The sequence below is a fragment of the Squalius cephalus genome (genome assembly GCF_949319135.1).
Source record: "Squalius cephalus genome assembly, chromosome: 6".
NCBI lineage: Eukaryota > Metazoa > Chordata > Actinopteri > Cypriniformes > Leuciscidae > Squalius > Squalius cephalus.
The window spans coordinates 12,251,928-12,273,174 of record NC_137127.1 but is presented as its reverse complement, the minus strand read 5'-3'; the positions used below and the strand labels follow the sequence as shown (position 1 = coordinate 12,273,174).

General features: G+C 36.1%; 1 protein-coding gene across 1 annotated transcript; it reads right to left on the bottom strand.

Annotated features, from left to right (window-relative positions):
* Nucleotides 1-868: 868 nt before the first annotated feature.
* Nucleotides 869-20,870, bottom strand: plekhg7 (pleckstrin homology domain containing, family G (with RhoGef domain) member 7). Its single transcript, XM_079873647.1, has 17 exons — nucleotides 20,420-20,870; nucleotides 17,991-18,718; nucleotides 16,819-16,841; nucleotides 13,958-14,076; nucleotides 13,399-13,439; nucleotides 12,953-13,048; nucleotides 12,405-12,551; nucleotides 12,103-12,198; nucleotides 11,875-11,976; nucleotides 10,834-10,947; nucleotides 6,940-7,114; nucleotides 4,890-5,005; nucleotides 3,778-3,865; nucleotides 3,606-3,685; nucleotides 2,765-2,918; nucleotides 2,497-2,594; nucleotides 869-1,773 (listed from the first exon to the last, which is right to left on the bottom strand). The coding sequence occupies exons 2-17, from the start codon at nucleotides 18,597-18,599 to the stop codon at nucleotides 1,663-1,665; spliced, it is 2,169 nt and encodes a 722-aa protein (XP_079729773.1). The 5' UTR covers nucleotides 18,600-18,718; nucleotides 20,420-20,870; the 3' UTR covers nucleotides 869-1,662.
* Nucleotides 20,871-21,247: the final 377 nt, after the last annotated feature.

Genomic DNA, 21,247 nt, shown 5'->3' with positions numbered 1-21,247 from the left:
TTTAAGATGTTTATGTTTTAGAATGTATGTAAAACTGACATCTTAAAAACGTCTATTAGATGTTTGTAAACAGCAGATGCTTTCCAGATTAAGGATCTTTAACAGACATCTTGCAGTACGTGTAACTGAAAGTTGGTGTTTCTCATCGAATATTTGTATTTTATGGTACATTTACACGACAACAATGGACTAAAATATATGTCTGTACTTTTCGTGTACAGACGACCACATTGTCGAAACGATCCCCGTTCACACGAATCCGCGAGAACAACTAAAGAAACTACGTGCCTATAGACTGAACACGCAATACGCATGACGTCACCGTTATCACAAATTCACAATTTTCGTAGTTTACACGGAGACGATAACGGACTCTTGTACTTTGAAAAGTTTGCGGGTTTTTTTAGGCCCCCAAAATGCCGTTGTTGTGTAAATGAATGTTCAAAACGTTTTTTGTTTTTTTTTATTTTTAGTTGAAAATGGTGTTGTGTAAACTCCTCCTTAGTTTATTTCAGCTTTATTTACATTACTGAAAACGATTAATAGTTGTAGTTTTGGGGGCTGTTTACTCAACACTTTTTTTCAACTAAAAATGGAAAACTTTTTATACATTTTGGGGGCAAAGTTTTAAACTGCAAATTTTTGAAAACTATAACATTATCGTCTTAGTGTAGACAACCCCCCCACAAATTTGTAAAAAATGCGACATCATATGCTTCAGTCTATAGTGTTTCTTAGTTTACAAAGTGACATCGCCAACTACAGGCCTGGCAGCATAATGCATCATTTTTAGTCATTTTCGAGAATCCGAGTAAACGGGGATCATTTTGACAACGTTGGCATCTGTACATGAAAAATGCAAAGAAAAAACGTTTCCATTTTTAGTAGGATCGTTACCTGTAGAGTTAATACTGGTAAATGAAATACTTTGTTCACAATGTATAAAAACAACTTGACAATATTTAATTTTACATGGTCAAACATGGAAATTATTTCCAACACAATGTAGAGCATAATCATTTTTTTAAAGAAAATTTAAATTTATACAAAAATGTGAACAACTGCAAACTTACAAACACTGTATTCCAATCTACATGGGTTATTTATCTAAGCCTTTAACTTTCCCACAATACATGTCCATGTGACAAAAAAAAATTCAGCATCTTTATTTGCGACAGGAACATGCAACATGGTTCGTTCTCCAAAAATTCAAAAAGGGAATTGAAAAATGGTTCCTCTTGTGAAACTTCAAACTGCTCAGGGTCACCACAGTTACAGCTGTGCTGTTTATCCATTTTTAGCACACACACACACACACACACACAAATATTAAATTAATGTTGCTTTAAAATCAACCCTAACTGTCAAATATTGTTGATCCAAACCTCTATGACTTTCTTTCTGGGATATAAAAGGAGATGTTTAGCACAATGTGAGCCATATGGAGGACTTTCATAATACTCAAAGGTGATTTCTGTCCTTTTAGAAGCTTGACGGCCTCGGTTCCCACCGTACTGTTCTGTTAAACGGAAGGTTCGGAACGACATGAGGGCGAGTAAATGATGACAGAATTTTCATTTCTGGGTGAATTACTCAGATGCATTGTGCAATGCAGTGGTCTTTTGGCACTCTGGAGGAGGTTCTACAGAAAGTGTCTATAAATTAGATCTGTGAAGACTCCAGATAAAGAAAAGAGTTCTTGACCCGCGGCTGCTGACAGTCCTGCTTCAGCAGAGAATTGATGGCATCCTCAATCACAGACACCCACGCTTTCTGAAACATACATAACATACAGCCTGAATAAGATCTTTAGCATGATTGATAATACCATTGTTGTAAGATTTCATTGCTAATTTGAAATGTTATTGAAATGTAAAAATGTTTTGCTGCTTTTTTTAAAACAAAAACACCGTAAACACAGTAATATTGTGAAATATTATTACAATTTAAAATAATTTTTTTTCTATTGTAATATATTTTAAGATGTAATGGCAAAGCTGAATTTTCAGCAGCCATTAGTCCAGTCTTCAATATGGTTGCTGAGTAAACTGACTTATCTTAAAGGTATAGTTCACCTAAAAGTGGCAATTTAGTCATAATTTACTCACCCTCAAGTTGTTCCAGATCCGTATGAATTTTTTTCTTATGTTGAACACAAACCCAATTGCGGTTATATTCAGAGATTTGATAATGTACCTTGTTTGTTTGTGTTATCTTCTTTTGTGTTCAACAGAAGAAAGAAACTCATACAGGTTTGGAACAACTTGAGGGTGAGTAAATGATGACAGAATGATTATTAAAACGGCTGTAATTTCTAAGAAAGCATCTGCTAGAACATTCAATGTAATGTCATTTAAACATGACATTAATATCGAGTAACCTGATGATGTTTGGCACGTCGGCACTAGTTGATCTTGCGAATTAGGAATGTTGGGTGGAAATCAAAGCCTGTGTCTGTTGAAATTCAACATAAAAAAAGCAGAATCTTCTATTCACCTTCATAGATTCAGTCTGGGCTTGTAGAATGAAGACTCCAATGCATTGCTGGTAACGATTCTGGTGCATTATTATGAATGAATTGGGCAGACCAGAGGCTGAAACGTTCAAAAGACAACAGTGAACACTCTTTCAGTGTTTGTATCGACATCATTATCAGTGCTGACATGGATTCGTCCTCAAGCGATTACATAACTGCACTAAACAACTGCAACATGACCTTAATCCAAAGAATGTGTCATGGTATGTGTGTGTGTGACGTCAACACCTGTGGCATTGATCTGGTCTATGTTCTTTAACTGTAGGCGGTCCAGAGAGATGGGCTGGTCCAGGACAGTGAAACTACAGCCCTCCTGCAATAAGAGCTCAAGCTCTTGGCCCGCAGCCGGACGCAGGGGGTTCGACTCCACTACGCCAGACTTCTACAACATAAAACACACAAGCCTGTGATAATAGCGGTTTAAGAGTTTGACCATTCCCAAAAAGACAAATGCTAAGATTTCTTATTATTATAAAAGTTGAAAACAGTCATGCTGCTTAATATTAAGTTTTTTTCGGATACTTTGCTGAACAGAAAGTAGAAAAGATCTGTATATATTTAAAATATAATTTTATGCAGCAATGTAAAGTATTTGATCAATTTAAGGCAACATTGCGGAATAAAAATATTCATTTCTTTAAAAAAAATAAATCGTACTAACCCCAAACCATTAAACGGTAGTGTATATAATATAAAAAGTAAATGGGTTTTCATGTTGACTTTTCAGCATTTTAGACCTGTATATTAACTTGCAAAATAAGCTTTTTTTGTATCATTGTGATACATCTCATAAAAAAGATAAAATACATTTATATAATATATTCAACTTTTAATCTGTATAATATTATGATCTGTCACAATCCACTGATCTCTATTAAACCTTAGAGTGTAAAAGGGAGTAATGGCTTGAATCAATAATCACTCCCAGACAGAATCAACAAATCTATTTTCCATCACACGCTCGTACACATCACCCATGCTTTGATTCATGTCAATAGAGGCATGGCTGCGAGGCATTTCACAGTAATAACACCAAACAGTCACGCTTAAAAATCATACTTAACCGCACCTTTTTGCTGCGCTTGATCTTCGTGATTAGAAGGAATTCGTCAAAGAGAAGTAGGTAGACCTCATGCGACTTTGCATTTTCTAAGTGCAAAAGCAGAAATAATGTAAGTTCACACCACGCAACCATCCTAAATGCACAAGTTTCACCGATGAGAAAAACTCAGCCATCCGACCTATGAGAACGAGCTTCCCATCGTGCAGAAGACTACGGTGAGACACCAGGTTCTCCAGGGTTACAGATTTTAGCAAGTGCTTCAGATTCTGTGAAGGATCAAACATGCACAGCCGTTAAATCTCTTTAAATGCGGGCATTATTAAAGGCACAATATGTAAGATTTTTGGATTCAAATATCCAAAAACCACTAGAACAATGTTATTTTGTAAAATATATTTTGTTGGCTTGAGTACTTGCATTATTCCAAATGTTTCCAGCAATGTTTAAATCCAGAGAAATTAGCAATTTCAATTTAAAACAACGCTGCGTTACCCCACAATTTTATTTCGTATAATAATGTAAAAATAATGTGAATTTAAGTGATCAAACGTAACTGTTACAAAGTTCATGGAAGGAGGCAGACGTTAAACGAAACTTTAATCGTAAAATATACAACGAAAGCAGCGGAAGCGACCAACTGCGGCATATAAGAATAATAAAAACAGCAACGTAAAATTCCCAAGGCTCTCTGCCCCGCCCTGCTTCATACCACAATAACGTTAAAGGGATAGTTCACCCAAAAATGAAAATTCTGTCATCATTTACTCTCCCTCAAGTTGTTCCAAACCTGTATGACTTTCTTTCTTCTGCTGAACACAAAAGAAGATATTTTGAAGAAAGTCGGTAACCAAACGACTGATGGACCCCATTGACTTCCATAGTAGGAAAAAAAAAATACTATGGATGTCAATGGGGACCAGCAACTGTTTAATTACCAACCTTCTTTAAAATGTCTTCTTTTGTGTTCAGCAGAAGAAAGGAAATCATACAGGTTTGGAACAACTTGAGGGAGAGTAAATTATGACAGAATTTTCATTTTTGGGTGAACTATCCCTTTAATAAAACTTTAATACATTTGCTCATCCATGAACATGATTTCTGCCCGAATCCTGTCGGATTGCTTTCCATCAGCTGTGGAGGAAGACGAATACTCCCATGATTCCACGCTCATTCACGGCGTCATCAAGCTACGCCTTTGTTATTGTTTTAAACAAGCGACCTCTAGTGGCAAAACTTACATACTGTGCCTTTAAGTATAACGTGTGTTTATAGAGACAGATTTTGACAGACCTCAGGAACATGCGCCCTCTTGTCTCGCTCCCACACAGGAAGCCACACTAGAGATTCCTTCAGCTGCTTCACCTTCTGGTAGTTGTCCAACCACTTTACTTTTCCTTCAAGATCATCTGTACAGAGACCGAAAGAGAGAGAGATTTGGGTGGGTAACTTATTGTCTCATCAGCCCACACAAAGGTGGTTGGCTTTGAAAGGTTCAGTGCATTAATCCACACCTCCCCAAACAAACATTACTGCTTTTATACAACCACAGATCCTGTTTTTGTTTGTTCAGACTTTATTTCAATTCTAGATTCTTCCCATTCCAAGTAAAGGCTCTTTCATCAACAATGACGAACATTCATGTTGTTTGAACCCCACACCCATCAGACAACTGAAAGTCACCAGGAAGAGTTGAACACACACCCTTATATTGGTTAAACTGTGTCATTATGTGTGTTGAAATGAGCTGCTCCCATCTTGGGACGTTGTTGTATAGAAGATTAACCTATTATTCATTTCATGCTTGTCTAGTCAAGAAGCAGGTCAAGTCAAATGCAATCATTACCATCACAACAAATATTGTAGAGAATATTACTGAAAGGTAATTGCGACTTTTTAACTCACAGTTCAGACTGTTTTCTCCCAATTGCGAGTTTATATTTCACAATTCTAAGAAAAATCAGAATAGTGAGTGAGTCATAAAATCCGAAATATGAGATATAAACGTACAATTCTGAGAAAAAAAGTCAGAATTGTGAGATATAAACTCACAATTGCACGAAAAAAGTCAGAATTGTGAGATATAACCTCACAATTGTGAGAAAAAAAGTCAGAATTGTGAGATATTATTATTGAAAAAGTAAGAAAATTATGAGATAAAAAATTGCAATTACCTTTTTTTATTTTTTATTCTGTGACAGAAACAAGCTTCCATAAATTTCACTGCATTTTTATGTTGAAAGTGAAATACATATATCATCACACATAGTCAGTTAGTGGGTTATTTGTTTCAAAATAAGAAAAAAAATGTTTTGTCTTTTAAAATGACTAAATATAGAACCAGACTTTGTTGTGTGTCAACAGCAAAATCTTGTATCTCTACCACATGGTCATTACCATCATAACGGCATTTTTGATTTTAAATAAATCTATTTTATATAAACAAAAACTATTTTTATTTATTAAAAAAAAAATTATATATATATATATATATATAATTTTTTTTTTTAATAAATAAAAATAGTATATATATACTTTTATATATATATATATATATATATTTTTTTTTTTTTTCTTTTTTTTTATTAAAATACAAATATTTTAACAGATGGAAGGGCAAACATGAATGCATGAAAACACAGAGTGTGTATTTATCTCATTTCCTTATCAAAACAGTGTACTTGATAAAAACATAATGGATTTATGACAAGGTGTGCAATGCTTCAGAAAAGATAACTACGTATATCAGGTTTTCATGACTAACTAAAACATGGCAGCTGTGTGATTCACACTGATTTTGCAGCTGTCACTCTGCATATCTTTTCTCACAGCGGCTGTCACAACAAACCTCACAAACATCTTCTCTATGAAAACAGGAAAAGTCACCTTTCACTGCTTCTAATTCCTGGTTTGACAAGAGCGTTTTACACAAACCAGATCAAAGCATCTGCATATGAGGAACAAAGAAAACTATTTCCAATAAAAACTATTTCCACAGACAAAATAGTATAACATTTAAATATCACTTATAGTAAATTTTTTAAAAACACTAATTTAACAACTTCTAAAAGTAATATTTAGTAAATCTCAAAATTAATATACATTTTTCACGTAACTAAATTAACTTTTATTCACTTAATTTCAGCATTTAAAACAATTTATTTTAGTTATAAGCGTTTTATTTTTAATTTATTTAGACAAAATAGTATTACTTTTTTTAATATCCGCCATTTATCAGTTATCAGCCATAACACGAAAATAATTTTTAGCTTATTGGTATTGCCATGAATTTTCATATCGTGCATCGGTCCTTTAAACTGTCACATTAATATCATTGACTTACAGATGGCTCTGTCAACAAGATCCACGATGCTCTGTATGGTGTTCTCCTCGGCCTCGGAGCAACTCCTCTTCCCAATGTTCTTCAACAGCAGAGGGTACCGTGTAAACCTCTGCAGAGGAATCACCAGAAGATCCTTCAACTGCAGTCTGCGGCACTGCTCGTTACGTTCACACCACTGGATGAGAGAAAGAGTGAAGGATGGGAAGAAAGATGTAGTATTAAAGTGCCCCTATTATGTAGTTTTTTTAAGGCTCCTAATTTTGTTTTGGAGGTCTCCTACATGCATCCAAGGTAAAATAACACTTTATTTTTCTCATAATATACATTGCAGCATCACGTTTTTTCTCACAGTGTCTGAAACGTTTCAATAAAGGATGATTTCATGAATAGATTAGATAGATTACATGAGACATGACACTTTCTGTAAGTTGTACTGTATCTTTCAACATACCTTCTAATGTTCATTCGTGTTTATATACTTTTAACTAGTACACTGTAAAAAAAGGTTGCTGCATTCAATTTTTAAGTACAATCAATTTGGATGTTTAAAGGGGTGGTTGATTATGATTGAACTTTTTTAACTTTAGTTAGTGTGTAATGTTGCTGTTTGAGCATAAACAACATCTGCAAAGTTACAATGCTCAAAGTTCAAAGCAAAGGGAGATATTTGCTTTTAAAGAAATCACTTTTTAAGGACTACAACAAACGGCTGGTTGGGACTACGATACACGACATTCCTCCAGGGTTAGTGACATCACCAACCCTAAAATTTACATAAACTCCACCCCCGGAACACGATTTATAGATTATCAAGACAGAATATGCTAATCAATGACTAGAAGATAACTACACATAAGCTACATAAATTCATCAACTAACCATTCAGAAATGTCCTGTTGCTTCTACATGTTGTCACCTCTTCTTGAGTCTCTCCATCATTGTCTGACTCCGGTTTGAACATAAAAGGCTAAAAGTTTTTTACATTTTCAGTGAATGTCTGTGTGAGTGCAAGCTGTTGAAGCTCCGCCCTCTGTGCCGCGAGCAGCGGCTCATTTGCATTTAAAGGAACAGACACAAAACGGTGTGTTTTTGCTCACCCTCAAAAACGGACAATTTTAAAATGCTATATAAAAATATCTGTGGGGTATTTTGAGGTAAAACTTCACATACACACTCTGGGGCAGGGTTCTCAAGTCTCACGCATTGGCCGTGAGACACACGCAATTCAACCAGTTCACACGCTCACACGCCACACCGTGTATTTCTCACGCTGAAAAGGCAATGCCAACCCAGTTGTCCTGCAAGCTTTATATATAACGTTGTATACGAGGCGCAGGCACACAAAGTGAAGTTTCCTGCCGCCAGCACGTATCTCGGCCAGATTGCGTTCGTTACTAGGCAACATAGATGCGCGAACACACGGAAGTTGACGGAACATTCTCGGCCACCGTACGTTCGTTACTTGGTAACCAACAACATCGCGCGAACACACGTCGTGATGATGGAGAAGGTAAAGTTGGAAGAAAGCTCGTCTAACAGTGCTAGAACATTTAATATATAACCCATCGTATACATTATTATTGATGCAGTCAAAAACTCTACAACTACTTTGCAACCAGGCCAGAAGCTTTGGCTCAGTTTGGCTAGCTTACGTTATCTGAAACTAAGGGAAATGTTAGTGGGTATGGGAAGGAATGAAGATGTATTTCTTCATTTTATTTTAAATAAATTTAAATGTATTTATTTTATTTTAAACTATATTATATATTATACTGTATTAATAGTATTTCTAGTTACATTAAGGCTACATACGTATTAAAGCAGAGTGCTCTGGGTAATATTTTATATCCTGTCAAAACATAACGTTACATTAATCATTGCCATTGCATTTGTATTTTTCAAACACTTGCAACACAAAACACATTTCATAAGCTGGAGTGTGTACTCTTGTGTACACACACACACACACACACACACACACACACAAACACACACACATACCTTAATAATACTCTGTCATTTGTTCTCAATGTCCCACCACACAATAAATTATTATACCATTTCGACTAGACACATTCAAAATGCAAAATTTTTTGTTTTTCCAAACTGTTTGGAGCAATTTGTTATATTTTTGTAATTTTTGTAACTTAATTGTAATTTTGAAATATAACATTAAAGAGTATATTTGATGTGATTAATTGCTCTGTCATTTATCAGATTTACCAATTGTTATAATTTCAATTTGTGCTGGTTAATTATGAACAATGGGTAAAATTGGGGGGGGGGGGGGGATGGCGCAGGTGGGGGCGGGGCTCCATTAGGGCTCCTCCCCCAACCGCTTGTGATCTCACTCCAAGATTTTGATCAAACTTGAGAACCCTGCTCTGGGGACATCAAAGACTTATTTTACATCTTGTGAAAATGGCATTATACCACCCCTTTAAGTTATTTCAAATTAAATGATATTAAACTGACTTAAAAAAAATGAGTTGAATCTTGTATTACTTATAAAAAAAGTTGAAAATTGCTTAACTTATTTTGATGAGTTAAAGCAATGTAAAAACATGTTGTTATAACTTATTGATCATATAATTTGTCACAGTGTAATAAAGAGGAACACAGATGCCACTTGAACTGAGGCGCTACAATGATCGGTCACGTTACATTTAAGAGTGACAAAACGTTATTTAATGTTTGAATTTCCTAATAGCAGTGACAGAATTTGAAAGCTTAGACTTTGTTTCATATCAAAAGTAACCTGCTCTGTCTTGTCTTTCGGTGTCAGTGTCCTCTTTGCGTCACGATTTTTCAATGCTTTAGAAAATGGATGTGTGGCGTGAGAGAGTGAGAACAGTGCGTGAGAGTTGGCAGGCCTGAGTAGATGTTGTTGTCAGGCAAACGTGTTGTAGGTTCATGCAGGAAGTAAGACTGGAATTATTGATGACACGATTCAAGCAGATTAGAATCGATTCTTTCTTTTGGAAAATAATGGCTGCATACGAAAACTTGGGCAATGACTTCGCAGGCAGCGTTTGCGCAAGAAGGTACCTTACGAAACTGATTTCAGAAAGACTACTGAGGCAGCGTAACAGTTTAATGATCTAAAATGAGCAAAATAGAGAGAGCTTTGGTGAGATCTAAACAAATATTTAATTACTACAGTAGTAATTTCTCACTAGAAATGACATCAGAAGTGGAAAACGTTGGTCAAAAACGTACATTTACACACAAACTGACCAGCAACCGCAACTTTCAGTCGCCATCTTTCTTTTTCTAGCTCAAGTGTCACCAAATGGAACGCATAGGATTGTGGGATATCAAAAGCAGTGAAGATGCTTCCCTAAAAAGAATCGATCAGATGAAGGTATCTCAGGAGAAGTGAAGCTAACATTGGATTCAGACGTGCCTTGATGCCTTCCTACCCTGAAATAGAGCATTTTTAAGTTTTCGGATGCAGCCAATAACTCTGCTTGTCGTGCACTTTGATCTTTGAAATTTTGCAGACCTTTAACATTCATAAACAGCTATATTAAACATTACATAAAAGGTCATATCTAAAAAAGCACAATAGTGGCACATTTTTGATAATACTGTAGCCTACTTCTTGTCATGAATATAATACTGACAAATCAGATCCCCTGTGTGCAAGTGGAAAAGTAAGAAGCGACAGGCCAAAATTGATGTGGAGACAGCTGAAGGTGTAAGAGAGGGAAAGTAGCAGAGTCAACAGTTTTTCAGTGTTCAATGTTCCTGCGTGAGAAGCAACGGTCCCTGACAACTACCCTGCAGTGGCCTGAACCTCGTGTGGGAACATTTGCCCTGTTCCCTAGATCTTGTCAGTACATTGAGACCAAGCCCTGATTTACCATATCAAATCTTGCCTGCCACGGTTACCTTCACGAAAGAGCCAAAGTCCTCCCTGAGCTTCAGGCTGTCCAGATAAAAGATGGCCGTACTGTAATTCAGGCAGTATTTCTGTAGACAATGGCAAATGCTCTCCCCAAACGCCTGTAAAGTCAACAGTCAATAAGGGAGAGTGATCAGAAGAGAACAATAGAGAAAAAGTTCTGTTATCTTTTAGCAAACGGAACAAAAGATTAGCGGTGTTCAGTTTTTTTGTTTTCTAAAACAATCATTTGCTTAATGTCTAACATAATAATACATTATGTAAGCACAACATTGCTAAGGGGTTGGATCTCATGTTTGCTTTTGAGCAGTTATACATTATGTTTAAAGGTCACTGACCGTGTCTTTCCATTTCTATGAGCATTTTTTATTTTAGATTGTAGGAGTTATTTTGTATGTAAAGACTTTTACATTGTTAAAGATTTCGGTCACACTTTAGTTTAAGGTCCAATTATCACTATTAACTAGTTGCTTATTAGCATGCACATTACCAGGATTTTGGCAGTTTATTAGTACTTATAAAGCACATATTAATGCCTGGTTCTGCATGACCATTTCTACATCCCTTAATCCTACCCCATACCTAAACTACCTTACTAACCTTTAATAAGCAGTAATTAGGAGTTTATTGAGGCACATGTCATAGTTAATAGTTAGTCACTAGTGAGAAAAGGACTCTAAACTAAAGTGTGACCAAGATTTCTACTTCAAATACATGCTGTTCTTTAGAACTTTAAATTTATCAAAAAATATCAGCATATTAGAATGATTTCTGAAGGATCATGTGACACTGAAAACTCAAGTAATGATGCTGAAAATTCAGCTTTTCCAACACAGGAATAAATTACATTTTAAACATATATTAAATATAAAACAGTTTAAATAAAAGTTCACAGTATCACTGTTTTTACTCTATTTTTGATCAAATAAATCATAAGAGACTTCTTTCAAAAAACACCTTTGAATAGTACACACACGCACACACACACACACACACACACACATATATATCAACCTACGGTATCCTACCTTTCTAAGGAGTTCATGCAGAGATTGAGTACTATTGTTGTCTGGACTGGCCCACATTTCCTTAATGACACGCAAGAGACTTGTAAGGAAGCCGAAGCTAACCTGAAATATAGTAAGAAACAAAAGAGAACTAAGAACAATATTTTATATTATAAACCAGACTAGTCACAAAACTGCAGTTGTTAAATTTCCTGTTACAATTTTCCACCAAACTCATTGAAGTCTTACCAGACAGAGCTCATTGAGATTCGCAAAGAGCCTCCAGGAGTCAATATCCAGTAGACACTCTCTCATCTGCAGGTCTGTTAGTGTGGTCAGAAACACCTATACGCAGAACAAAGGCAAGCACATTTAAGCTCTATTCCTACAGAGTGACGAAATGGTTGGTTGGCACCAGACTATTTGTGTTAGCTTGCAGTTCACTGGTAAATTTCACTGTAACCATGCATATAAAGTACGATAAAAACTGTATTTGTCTCTTTCACTGGAGGACATGCCATTCCATAATACTAAAGGTATCATGTTCACACCTCTTTTAAAACCATAAGCTGATCAAGGAAGTAGACACATTCACTGGTGAAAAGCTCCCAAATGGCCTCCTGTTTTCGGTAGGCTTTTGGATTCTCCGCTGCTTCCAGTTCAGAGCGACCGCTCAAAAAGTCCTCCAAAGACATATCCTGAAAGAAGAGAGAGAAATTTGACTCCTTAAGGCAAGACACCACAGGCAAAAATATTTTTCATGAAGAAATAAAGATATAAAGTCAGAACTGCAAGATATAAAGTCAATTTTGTCTTTTTCTCTCGCAATTGCAAGTTTATATCCTGCAGGTCTGACTTTATAACTCGCAATTGGAAAGTTATATCTCACAATTCTCAGAAAAAAGAATTGTGAGATAAAAAGTCAATATTGCCTTTATTATATTTTTACTCCGCTGCAGAAAAAAGCCTCTATAATTTTCTGATTTTCTGGGTGTCTTGACTTAATAATAACAAAAATAGGACTTCTAAGGTGCCATGCATAAAAACGAAGGTTGCTCTAAAGCTCATCTCAGGTGGTCAAAATCAACAGATTTTTTACCTTAAATGTCTGAAAGTCTGTGTCTCTCCATTCCTGGACCTGAACGCCAGCCAGACACTTGTCAATGTCGGCTACGCTGCAAGTCTTTCCTTTTGTCTGTTGGAAAACACCACTCACATTTACTCAACATCACACTGCCCGGCCCTCAACAGGTCTCTTTGTGTTTGAGCACAAACTGTGGAGCAGATTAGATAGCAGGACATGTTCGAGCTCTGTTAGACAGGCCCGTTTTGTTGTTGTTTACTGTTAATTGAATTGATTGGGTGGAAGGTGTGCATGCATTCAAATCTGATGTAGCTCAAAATGGGTCAGTGAACACTATGTGCTAGACATCATCCGAATGACACGAAGCATCTGAAAAATTACAATGGCACCAACCACAGAACTGGCATTAGATCAAAACTTCATGGGAGAGATTATTGAAATGTTAAAATACGGGAACTTACTGTGCTACGCCTCATGAAGGGCCACTTTGATTTCTTAGTGTCTGTAAAAAATGCAATAATAAAATGCTGGTAACACTTTACAATAAGGTTCATTAGTTAACATTCGTTAACTAAGATGAACTAACAATGAGCAATACATTTGATACTGTATTTATTAATCTTTGTTAATGTTAGTTAATAAAAATACAGCTGTTCATTGTTTGTTCGTTACTTCACAGTGCATTAAAGTTAACAAATACAACCTTTGATTTTAATAGTGTATCAGTACATTTTGAAATTAATATTAACTAAGATTAATAAATGATGTACAGTAGAAGTATTGTTCATTCTTAGTTCATGTTAACTAAGGTAGTTAACAAATGAACCTTATTGTAAAGTGTTACCAAAATGCTTAACTTTATACGGAGCAAAACATTCAAGTATTGCAATTTGGAGAATGTGCTATAAAGCTACTTATTCTTTCTTTAAGATTTAATTCTGTGAGTGTCAATATAGGTTAGTAAATGTTAGCAATACATATCAAACCCTGAGTCATGACATTGACTGAGGCATGACTAACCTGAATAGTCTGATTTATTTAAAATATCAGCAGCGCCATTGGACACAAACAAATCTCCAGGAGAAACATCCAATCCAGGAAGACTCACAACCACGGAGCTCCGCCTCCTCTCCTGCAGCCTGAGAAAAAGCAAACCAGAAGAGAACAGGTGAGTTCGGAGAACATTCCAGCCCCTGAGGTAGCCAGTCTTTCAAAGTAAAAGTATGCATGATGGATGTGTACTGAAATAATGTTGGTTAACCACAGAACATCACATTCAACATTTATTTGCTTTGCATTTGTATAACGACACTTTCTACAAGTTCACCACGATCTTAGAGGGTAGATTTGCATGTGAAATGCAATTCAGCCAAATTAATTTAACCTCTATCCAGTCCAGAATAGCACAATAGCTCCTTATACCTCGGAAAACAATTATTTCACTAAATTAATCTGAGAAGGTTTGATAAACCTTGGCCAATGCGCTGTAGTAATCTCTTTATGCAGAGCCAAGCCGTGCTAAACTTGAAATTTCATACCAGATTTGCTTTAGCAGGAAATCAAAGAATTCCATGTTCACATTTCTAACATGCCTTGCTAGTATTAGGTGGCCGGAACGGCGTTTGCAAAGACGACTAACGAAACCATTCCACGTAACAGCTGTACCTGCACACCATTGCATGGATTTATAGGTCTGTCAACGGACAACTGAGCAGTGGGATATATCGGAAGATACAGATTATTATATTCACTGGTTGAGAACAAAGAGCAGCAGCAGGGGTGGGAAGTCAGCAGCACCCTGATTTTTAGCCTGCGGCAGTAGGAGCGAAGTCATTATTAATCAAATCAAATGATTTTTTTTTGTTTTGTTGAGAAAACAAACATGTAATAAGCTCATTTATGTGGTGGACTGCAAACAATGTAGAGAAGGACACATTTCTGCTCTTGTCCAGTTCCCCATACAATTAAATCATCATTATAGTTTATAATCACTATATTATATTAAACATGAATATAGTTCCGCACAGTGAATTTCTGTTTTTTTTTTTTCTGCTCTGCTTCAGGTTCCCTGTCACATTTTGACATAAAATCCTAAGGGCTTTTAGGCAGAGCTATGACTGTTTTCACACACAACTCGAAAGTCTGGTTTTTGTTTGAGTCACTCTCAGCTTTGTGCCTATCCATCTGTACAGAGACTCAATGATGTGGTGTGTGTCAATAAACAGTTTACAGGGGCTTACTTACATCTTCAAATGCAGGTATGGGGGAGCAATAAGAGCTTGGAAGTAAGAGAAAATCATACCTTCCATCCATGTAATAAAAACAAATCTGTTTTACTACAACATTAAAGTTAAAAACAAAGGTTGATCAAGGCAAACTTTGACTGTAGGCTTTACAAATCTTTAAATGAAATGTGAAGGCCTAGAAATTTGAAAGCCAGACAGAGAGAGATGGATGGATGGATGGATGGATGGATGGATGGATGGATGGATGGATGGATGGATGGATGGATGGATGGATGGATGGATGGATGGATGGATGGATGGATGGATGGATGGATGGATGGATGGATGGATGGATGGATGGATGGATGGATGGATTCTAAAGAGGGGCATTTTAATCAATAGGTGCACTATATTACATATCCATTATATTTTTTTACTTAACCACTAGTCTTCCTTATTGAATGTATGTTTAAATAAATCTGTCATGAAAGAAGTTAGTACACCATTGTTTGGATGGATAGATGGATGGATGCCTAGATTGGTGTCCATTACTTGAGTTTGCCAAACCAACATAACAAGAACCCCAACTGAAGAACTGAATACAATAACAACTCCAGATACTATATCAGTCTTTCCATGTTCATCACAGTGAATCTGGGATCATATACCAATAAACACTTGACTCATATAAAGTTGCTATGAGATATGAATTCTTCAGCATTATAAAGTGAACACCCATTTCCACGGTCCCTGGCACAATGAACCCATCAAATACTTCCTTTTTAACTTTATACTTTGTTAAAACCCCTTAAAAAAACCCTATGTGTTCGCTTTTTACACTTCCAACTTCTCCTTTGCAAGTGCAAACAGAAACACAGATGCCAGTACATTGAACCCTACCAGTAAAAAGTCACTCATTGCATCTCCTTTTTACCGACATTAAAAACAGGTCACTGCTAATGGCTTGTTATCTAGAGGCAATCCTAGAATGAAGCAGCCCTCTATGCCGACTATCCCTGCCCCAGCACGACCACAAAGAAGGGAGCATTGTCCTCGCACCTCCAAGGAATAAAGATGCCCCCTTAACATAGCTGTCCCGTCCAATCGCCGTCCAGGGATGAGCACTGCAATCAGACGGTGCCATACTGTAATTAAGGCCACAATAGCTGCCTAATTATCCACCGCTGAAAAGACGACCGTGGCCCAAGCAGAGTGGGCCCGACAGGGGGAAAAGCATCACTAATGAGAGTTTGTCTGGCCCGTACAGGGCCGAACGATGGAACTCTAATAACTCTCCATTAAAAGTTCATGTGCAGCTAACAAAGCGGCAATACAATGAACAAAGAACTTCCCTCTATCCCAACACCCCCTGCGCCAGCATGGTGGCGCTCTACTGAAAAAGTGTCCTGCTTTAGCCTCATTACCCCAAACGGTGTGTTTCCACACAAACAAATTCCTGGATTAATGAAACAACTTTTCAAATGAGAGATGTTGAGCAACAAGTATCGGCCGGGTAGTTTAAGTGAACAAGAAAATGCTGGTTTGACACAGAACAAAGTGACCATACACACTAAGGGCAAAATTACGGTTCACATGCAAATATGACTCGGGTGGGGGCGGTTTATGCAAAACATTAGATAGAAACAGCTCACCTACCTTTTATGACAGAGATCCTTGGCCTGTAATCAAAAGCAGATACAACAAAACATGAGCAAAGTACTTTAAGAAGAAAAAAAACACTAGTCATTTCTAAGTCTGCATAATATCAATTTCAAAGGATCTCATTATACAACTGGTGCGGGTTAAAGAACCCTAAAGTTCTCACATCTACAGATATCTCACTCCATTGTGGAAATGCTTGGATGAATGTGTGAGAGGAGTGAATGGGGCTTTCCTTTTATACTTTTGATTCTTCACTGACCCTTCCATTATTTGGTGATTGCTGAATGCGCTGAATGGAGCTTCATCAGAGGAGAGGTCTGAAGCTGACAATGCATGAAACTACTGATTCAATTGCTGTCAAAAGCTCTTATTGTGAACTACTACCTCAGGAGGTCGAAGAGGAATGAGACAAGAGACAAGAGGCTTTCTTTGATAAGAGCGGAAAGACTCTTGCAATTTGATTTACAGGCATGAAAAAAAGACTGTTTCATCACATATCATATGAAACTTATTATCATCAATATAGAAAAGGATAATGTACAGCCAGAAAATCAAATAAACACTGACAGGGTGATCAGGACCAGGGTTATTATCATTAACTAAAACTAAGCCAATTAAAAACATATTGTTAATTGAAATAAAGCTAAAAATTGTATGAAAATCTAAATGAAAAAAACCTGAAAAAAAACTAAACAAAAATGAGGAGTAACTGAAATAAGTTTAAGTTTAAACTACTAAAGCTTATACAAAACTAAACAAAAATATTAAATAAAAGCTAAATATTTAAAATATTATAAAATCTATCATCGACACCTATATTTTTTACGCTGTTACTTAGCAAATAAACACATTTGAGATTAAATAAGTGTATAATTGATCATTTTACCTTTATATTACCTTAATGCTTTTGCTAAAAAACAAATGGCCCTATAACACTGACTGCAACAATATTACAGTAATACCAAGCATGAAAGTTACAGTGTTTTACCTGAATAAGCAGTCTGATGTTATGGACGATGGGAAATATTAGGAAATATCATAACACTAGCGCTATTGATCAGAAGTAAGTATTCTAGAGTACCATGTTTCAGTTAAGTCTCTCATATTTACTTTTTAGATATATAGAGTTAGGAATGTAAAGCCTGTAGAATTTTAAAGACATATACCTGCTCATTGTCATCGGTGGAGCTCTCATTGTCATCAGAAACAGGTTCTTTTGAATCACGAGACTCTTTGCTCTTGCAAATGACACCATTGTCAAGGGTCTTTGATCTGTGTGATCTGATTTTCCCATGAATCATTGAAGATTCAAAGTTCCCGCTCTCTCCATCCAACTGAACAGCCAGTGGAGATGACTGCCGGAAAAATTGAGAAAGGGGACTCGTCGGAGCGGGAGACTCCACTCCTAAAGGACTGTCTAACTTGCTTGGTTCTCGGTAGGAGATTCTCGTACTCCTCATCCTCCTCAGAGTTGGGGACGTGGAGATGCGGGCCGGGGCTTGTCTATCAAACTGGCATAAATGTGCGGGCACGCCGTCAGACTCCGTGAGGGAACCATACCTCAGTCTGGATGACGTCCTTCCTAAATCTATTCGCATTAAGAAAGGACTAGCCGTTTGTGTGTCTTTGTCCTCGCTTTGCACACATTGGGTTTGAGTCTGTGCATCCGTTCCTTTTACCGTTATCCTCGCATGCCAGTCTATACAACTCCAGTCCAAAGTTTTATCCACTTCCTTCCCGTTTTCGCTTATGAAAGCATAATTCAACTCAGTCATTTTGAGTAATCCAGCATTATATCCCACAACAGAAGACTGATTAAGAATCAGATGCAGGTTTGGCTTAAGTCATTCCCACAAAAATGTATCCAATCCTTAAACCCATGTCTCTGGAGCTTCTGAAAAGCAAGAAAGGATTAGAAAAGCCACCCACTATGTTTATTGCAACTCTTGTAGAATTAGCCATGTACAGTATGCCCATTTAATCCCAAAATTTTCCCAGCACAAGTATTTGTCTCCTTAGATAACCAAATGAAACAAACTGCATGCATTGTCTTAAAAAGTTACTCAATAAGAACCAATAGAATTTAAATAAAATTTAACCCCCCAACTGAAGTAATCAGTTGTGGAAAAAAAGGAATGATACACTATAAATTCAAGAAAACCTGCAGTTTCATTTGTAGTTTATAACTGTGTATAATACATCAACAACTCTTTTTAGAACCTTCAAACTCTACTAAATAATTTTTGGTCACAAATGGGATTAAATGGTTTAATCTGCATTCACCAATACTTATGAAGTTAAGCGCCCAGACATTGAAAGCCCCTATAAACATTATGCAATTTTCAAGCAAACAATTCAGGAGGATTAATTTTTTTTTTTTTTTTTTTTTTACCACATTCTCAATAGGCAGTCTGTAGTTTATCATATAGCATGTTTAAAGTGATATTCCTTATGTTGTAGTAGCCATCATATTGTCCATCAAGTCTATCATATTGTATGATATCGTAGCATAGGCCTACTTGTATTTATTTATGCATGTTCACTTTCTAACTTTTAACTCCTATCTTATATCTGTGATTTTATCTCTGTATTCTTCTGTGGAGCCTGCAGAAACTGGATCATTACATGAAATGGGGGCCTTTTGTGATTTTTGAAAGTATATTTAATTTATATACATTATATTTATATATATATATATATATATATATATATATGTATGTATGTATGTATGTATGTACAGTATGTATATATATATATACTAAATTAGCTGTAAAACTATCAACCCTGTTAGTTTTTTAATGTTGCTGATTGCACAATTGGTTTTGTAATATGAAATATGTTATTTTCTGAATTATATATATATATATATATATATATAAAATTACAGCTAATTTAGTCATTACCAAATATCCATCAAATATCCAGTTATTTCAATAATCAATTGTTTATACAAAAATTATGGTTTAAGGGGGTGACTATATAAGAAATCAAACAGAATATAGGAGAAAGTGATAAAAAAAGATATATAACATTTTAGTAAGGATGGGTTATGACGGTAACCTTGAACACACAACACACAAAGAAACCTATACTGTACGTTTGTTGTTGGTGTGTTAGGAAATATCATGCGTGGTCATTGTTTACATGCGAGAAACAAAAAGGCACCTTTTATGAGGAATGACCCAAATACATTTCCAACATTAGCCTACATTTAATAACTACTGCATGCGTTATTATTGTGTACTTGATAAAGAAACTTGACATCACTGTGACAGAGCAGCGTGGGAAAAGGCACCTGATCCTGCTCTGGCAACTAGTGTAGGTTAACAGTGATGATGCTAATAATAAATACACTTTATTTATGAATAAACCACAGTAAAAGGCATGATGTTGTATAATGCACTCGTATAAAAAACAGACAGTAAAATACCTTAGCTTAGTTCTTTGTTTCTGTAAACAAGAAACAAAGAACTAAACGTTTATTGTTGCGGACGAATCGCAGATGTATCTTTTCAGACAATGAAAAAAAAAAAAAAAGTTAAAGGCTATTTGATTACTATAAGTGTCGATTATTATTTAAGTCTGTGCCACTTACCGCTTAGTTGTTCCCGGGTGATCTGCGAATCGGTCAGCTGGAGGGAAAAGAGTTGGACCAAATGTACAAGTCTCTGCTACAGTTTCAAACCGGCTATTTATCCTCAAAAAGGTAAACGCAACAACAGAATCCTGCTCCGTTTAAAGTGAAATAAGCGTATGATAAAATACTGCAATTGACTCTGAGGCACCGCAGGTTTTGTGTGAGGGAGGTTTTCTTTGCTGCTTTGTCGCCTAAGGTCAATGGAGGTGGAGCATAGCTGTATTGTGTTGATATGTGTGTGTGTGTGCGGTGTGTAATCTCGTACTGCGTGTGTTCATGACCTCATATTTCTTTAGACAGATAGGTAAGTAAGTAAATGACAGGTACCGTACATCCAGGTTAGATGTCGTAGACGTAGTCAGTCACACATGAGCTTTAACCTCATGGAAACTGTGAGCAAATGTCAAGCATCTTAGTTTTCCTTCCAGTGACCACGTGATAGGGTTGATGCTGAGATCAGCCAGGTTGTTATTCTCAACCTTTATTTATTTATTTATTTATTGGACGGTGTATTATTGTCATTGACAAATTAGGATGACTGATATTATAAATTGTAAAATCTGGTTTAAAAAAAACATACCAAGCTGAAATGTCCTTGTAATTCATGATGGTTTATGTTTTGAAAAACGTATTATCTAAAAAGGTGATTCGTTAAATATTTAAATACTAATTCAGTAGCCTAATTAAAAAGTTGATCGCAGAAGAGTTGTATTCAAGTCAGTATTTGTATGAATGTCATTTTTATTTTATTTTTTCGTGTTTTTAAGAACTTCATAGAATTCACAG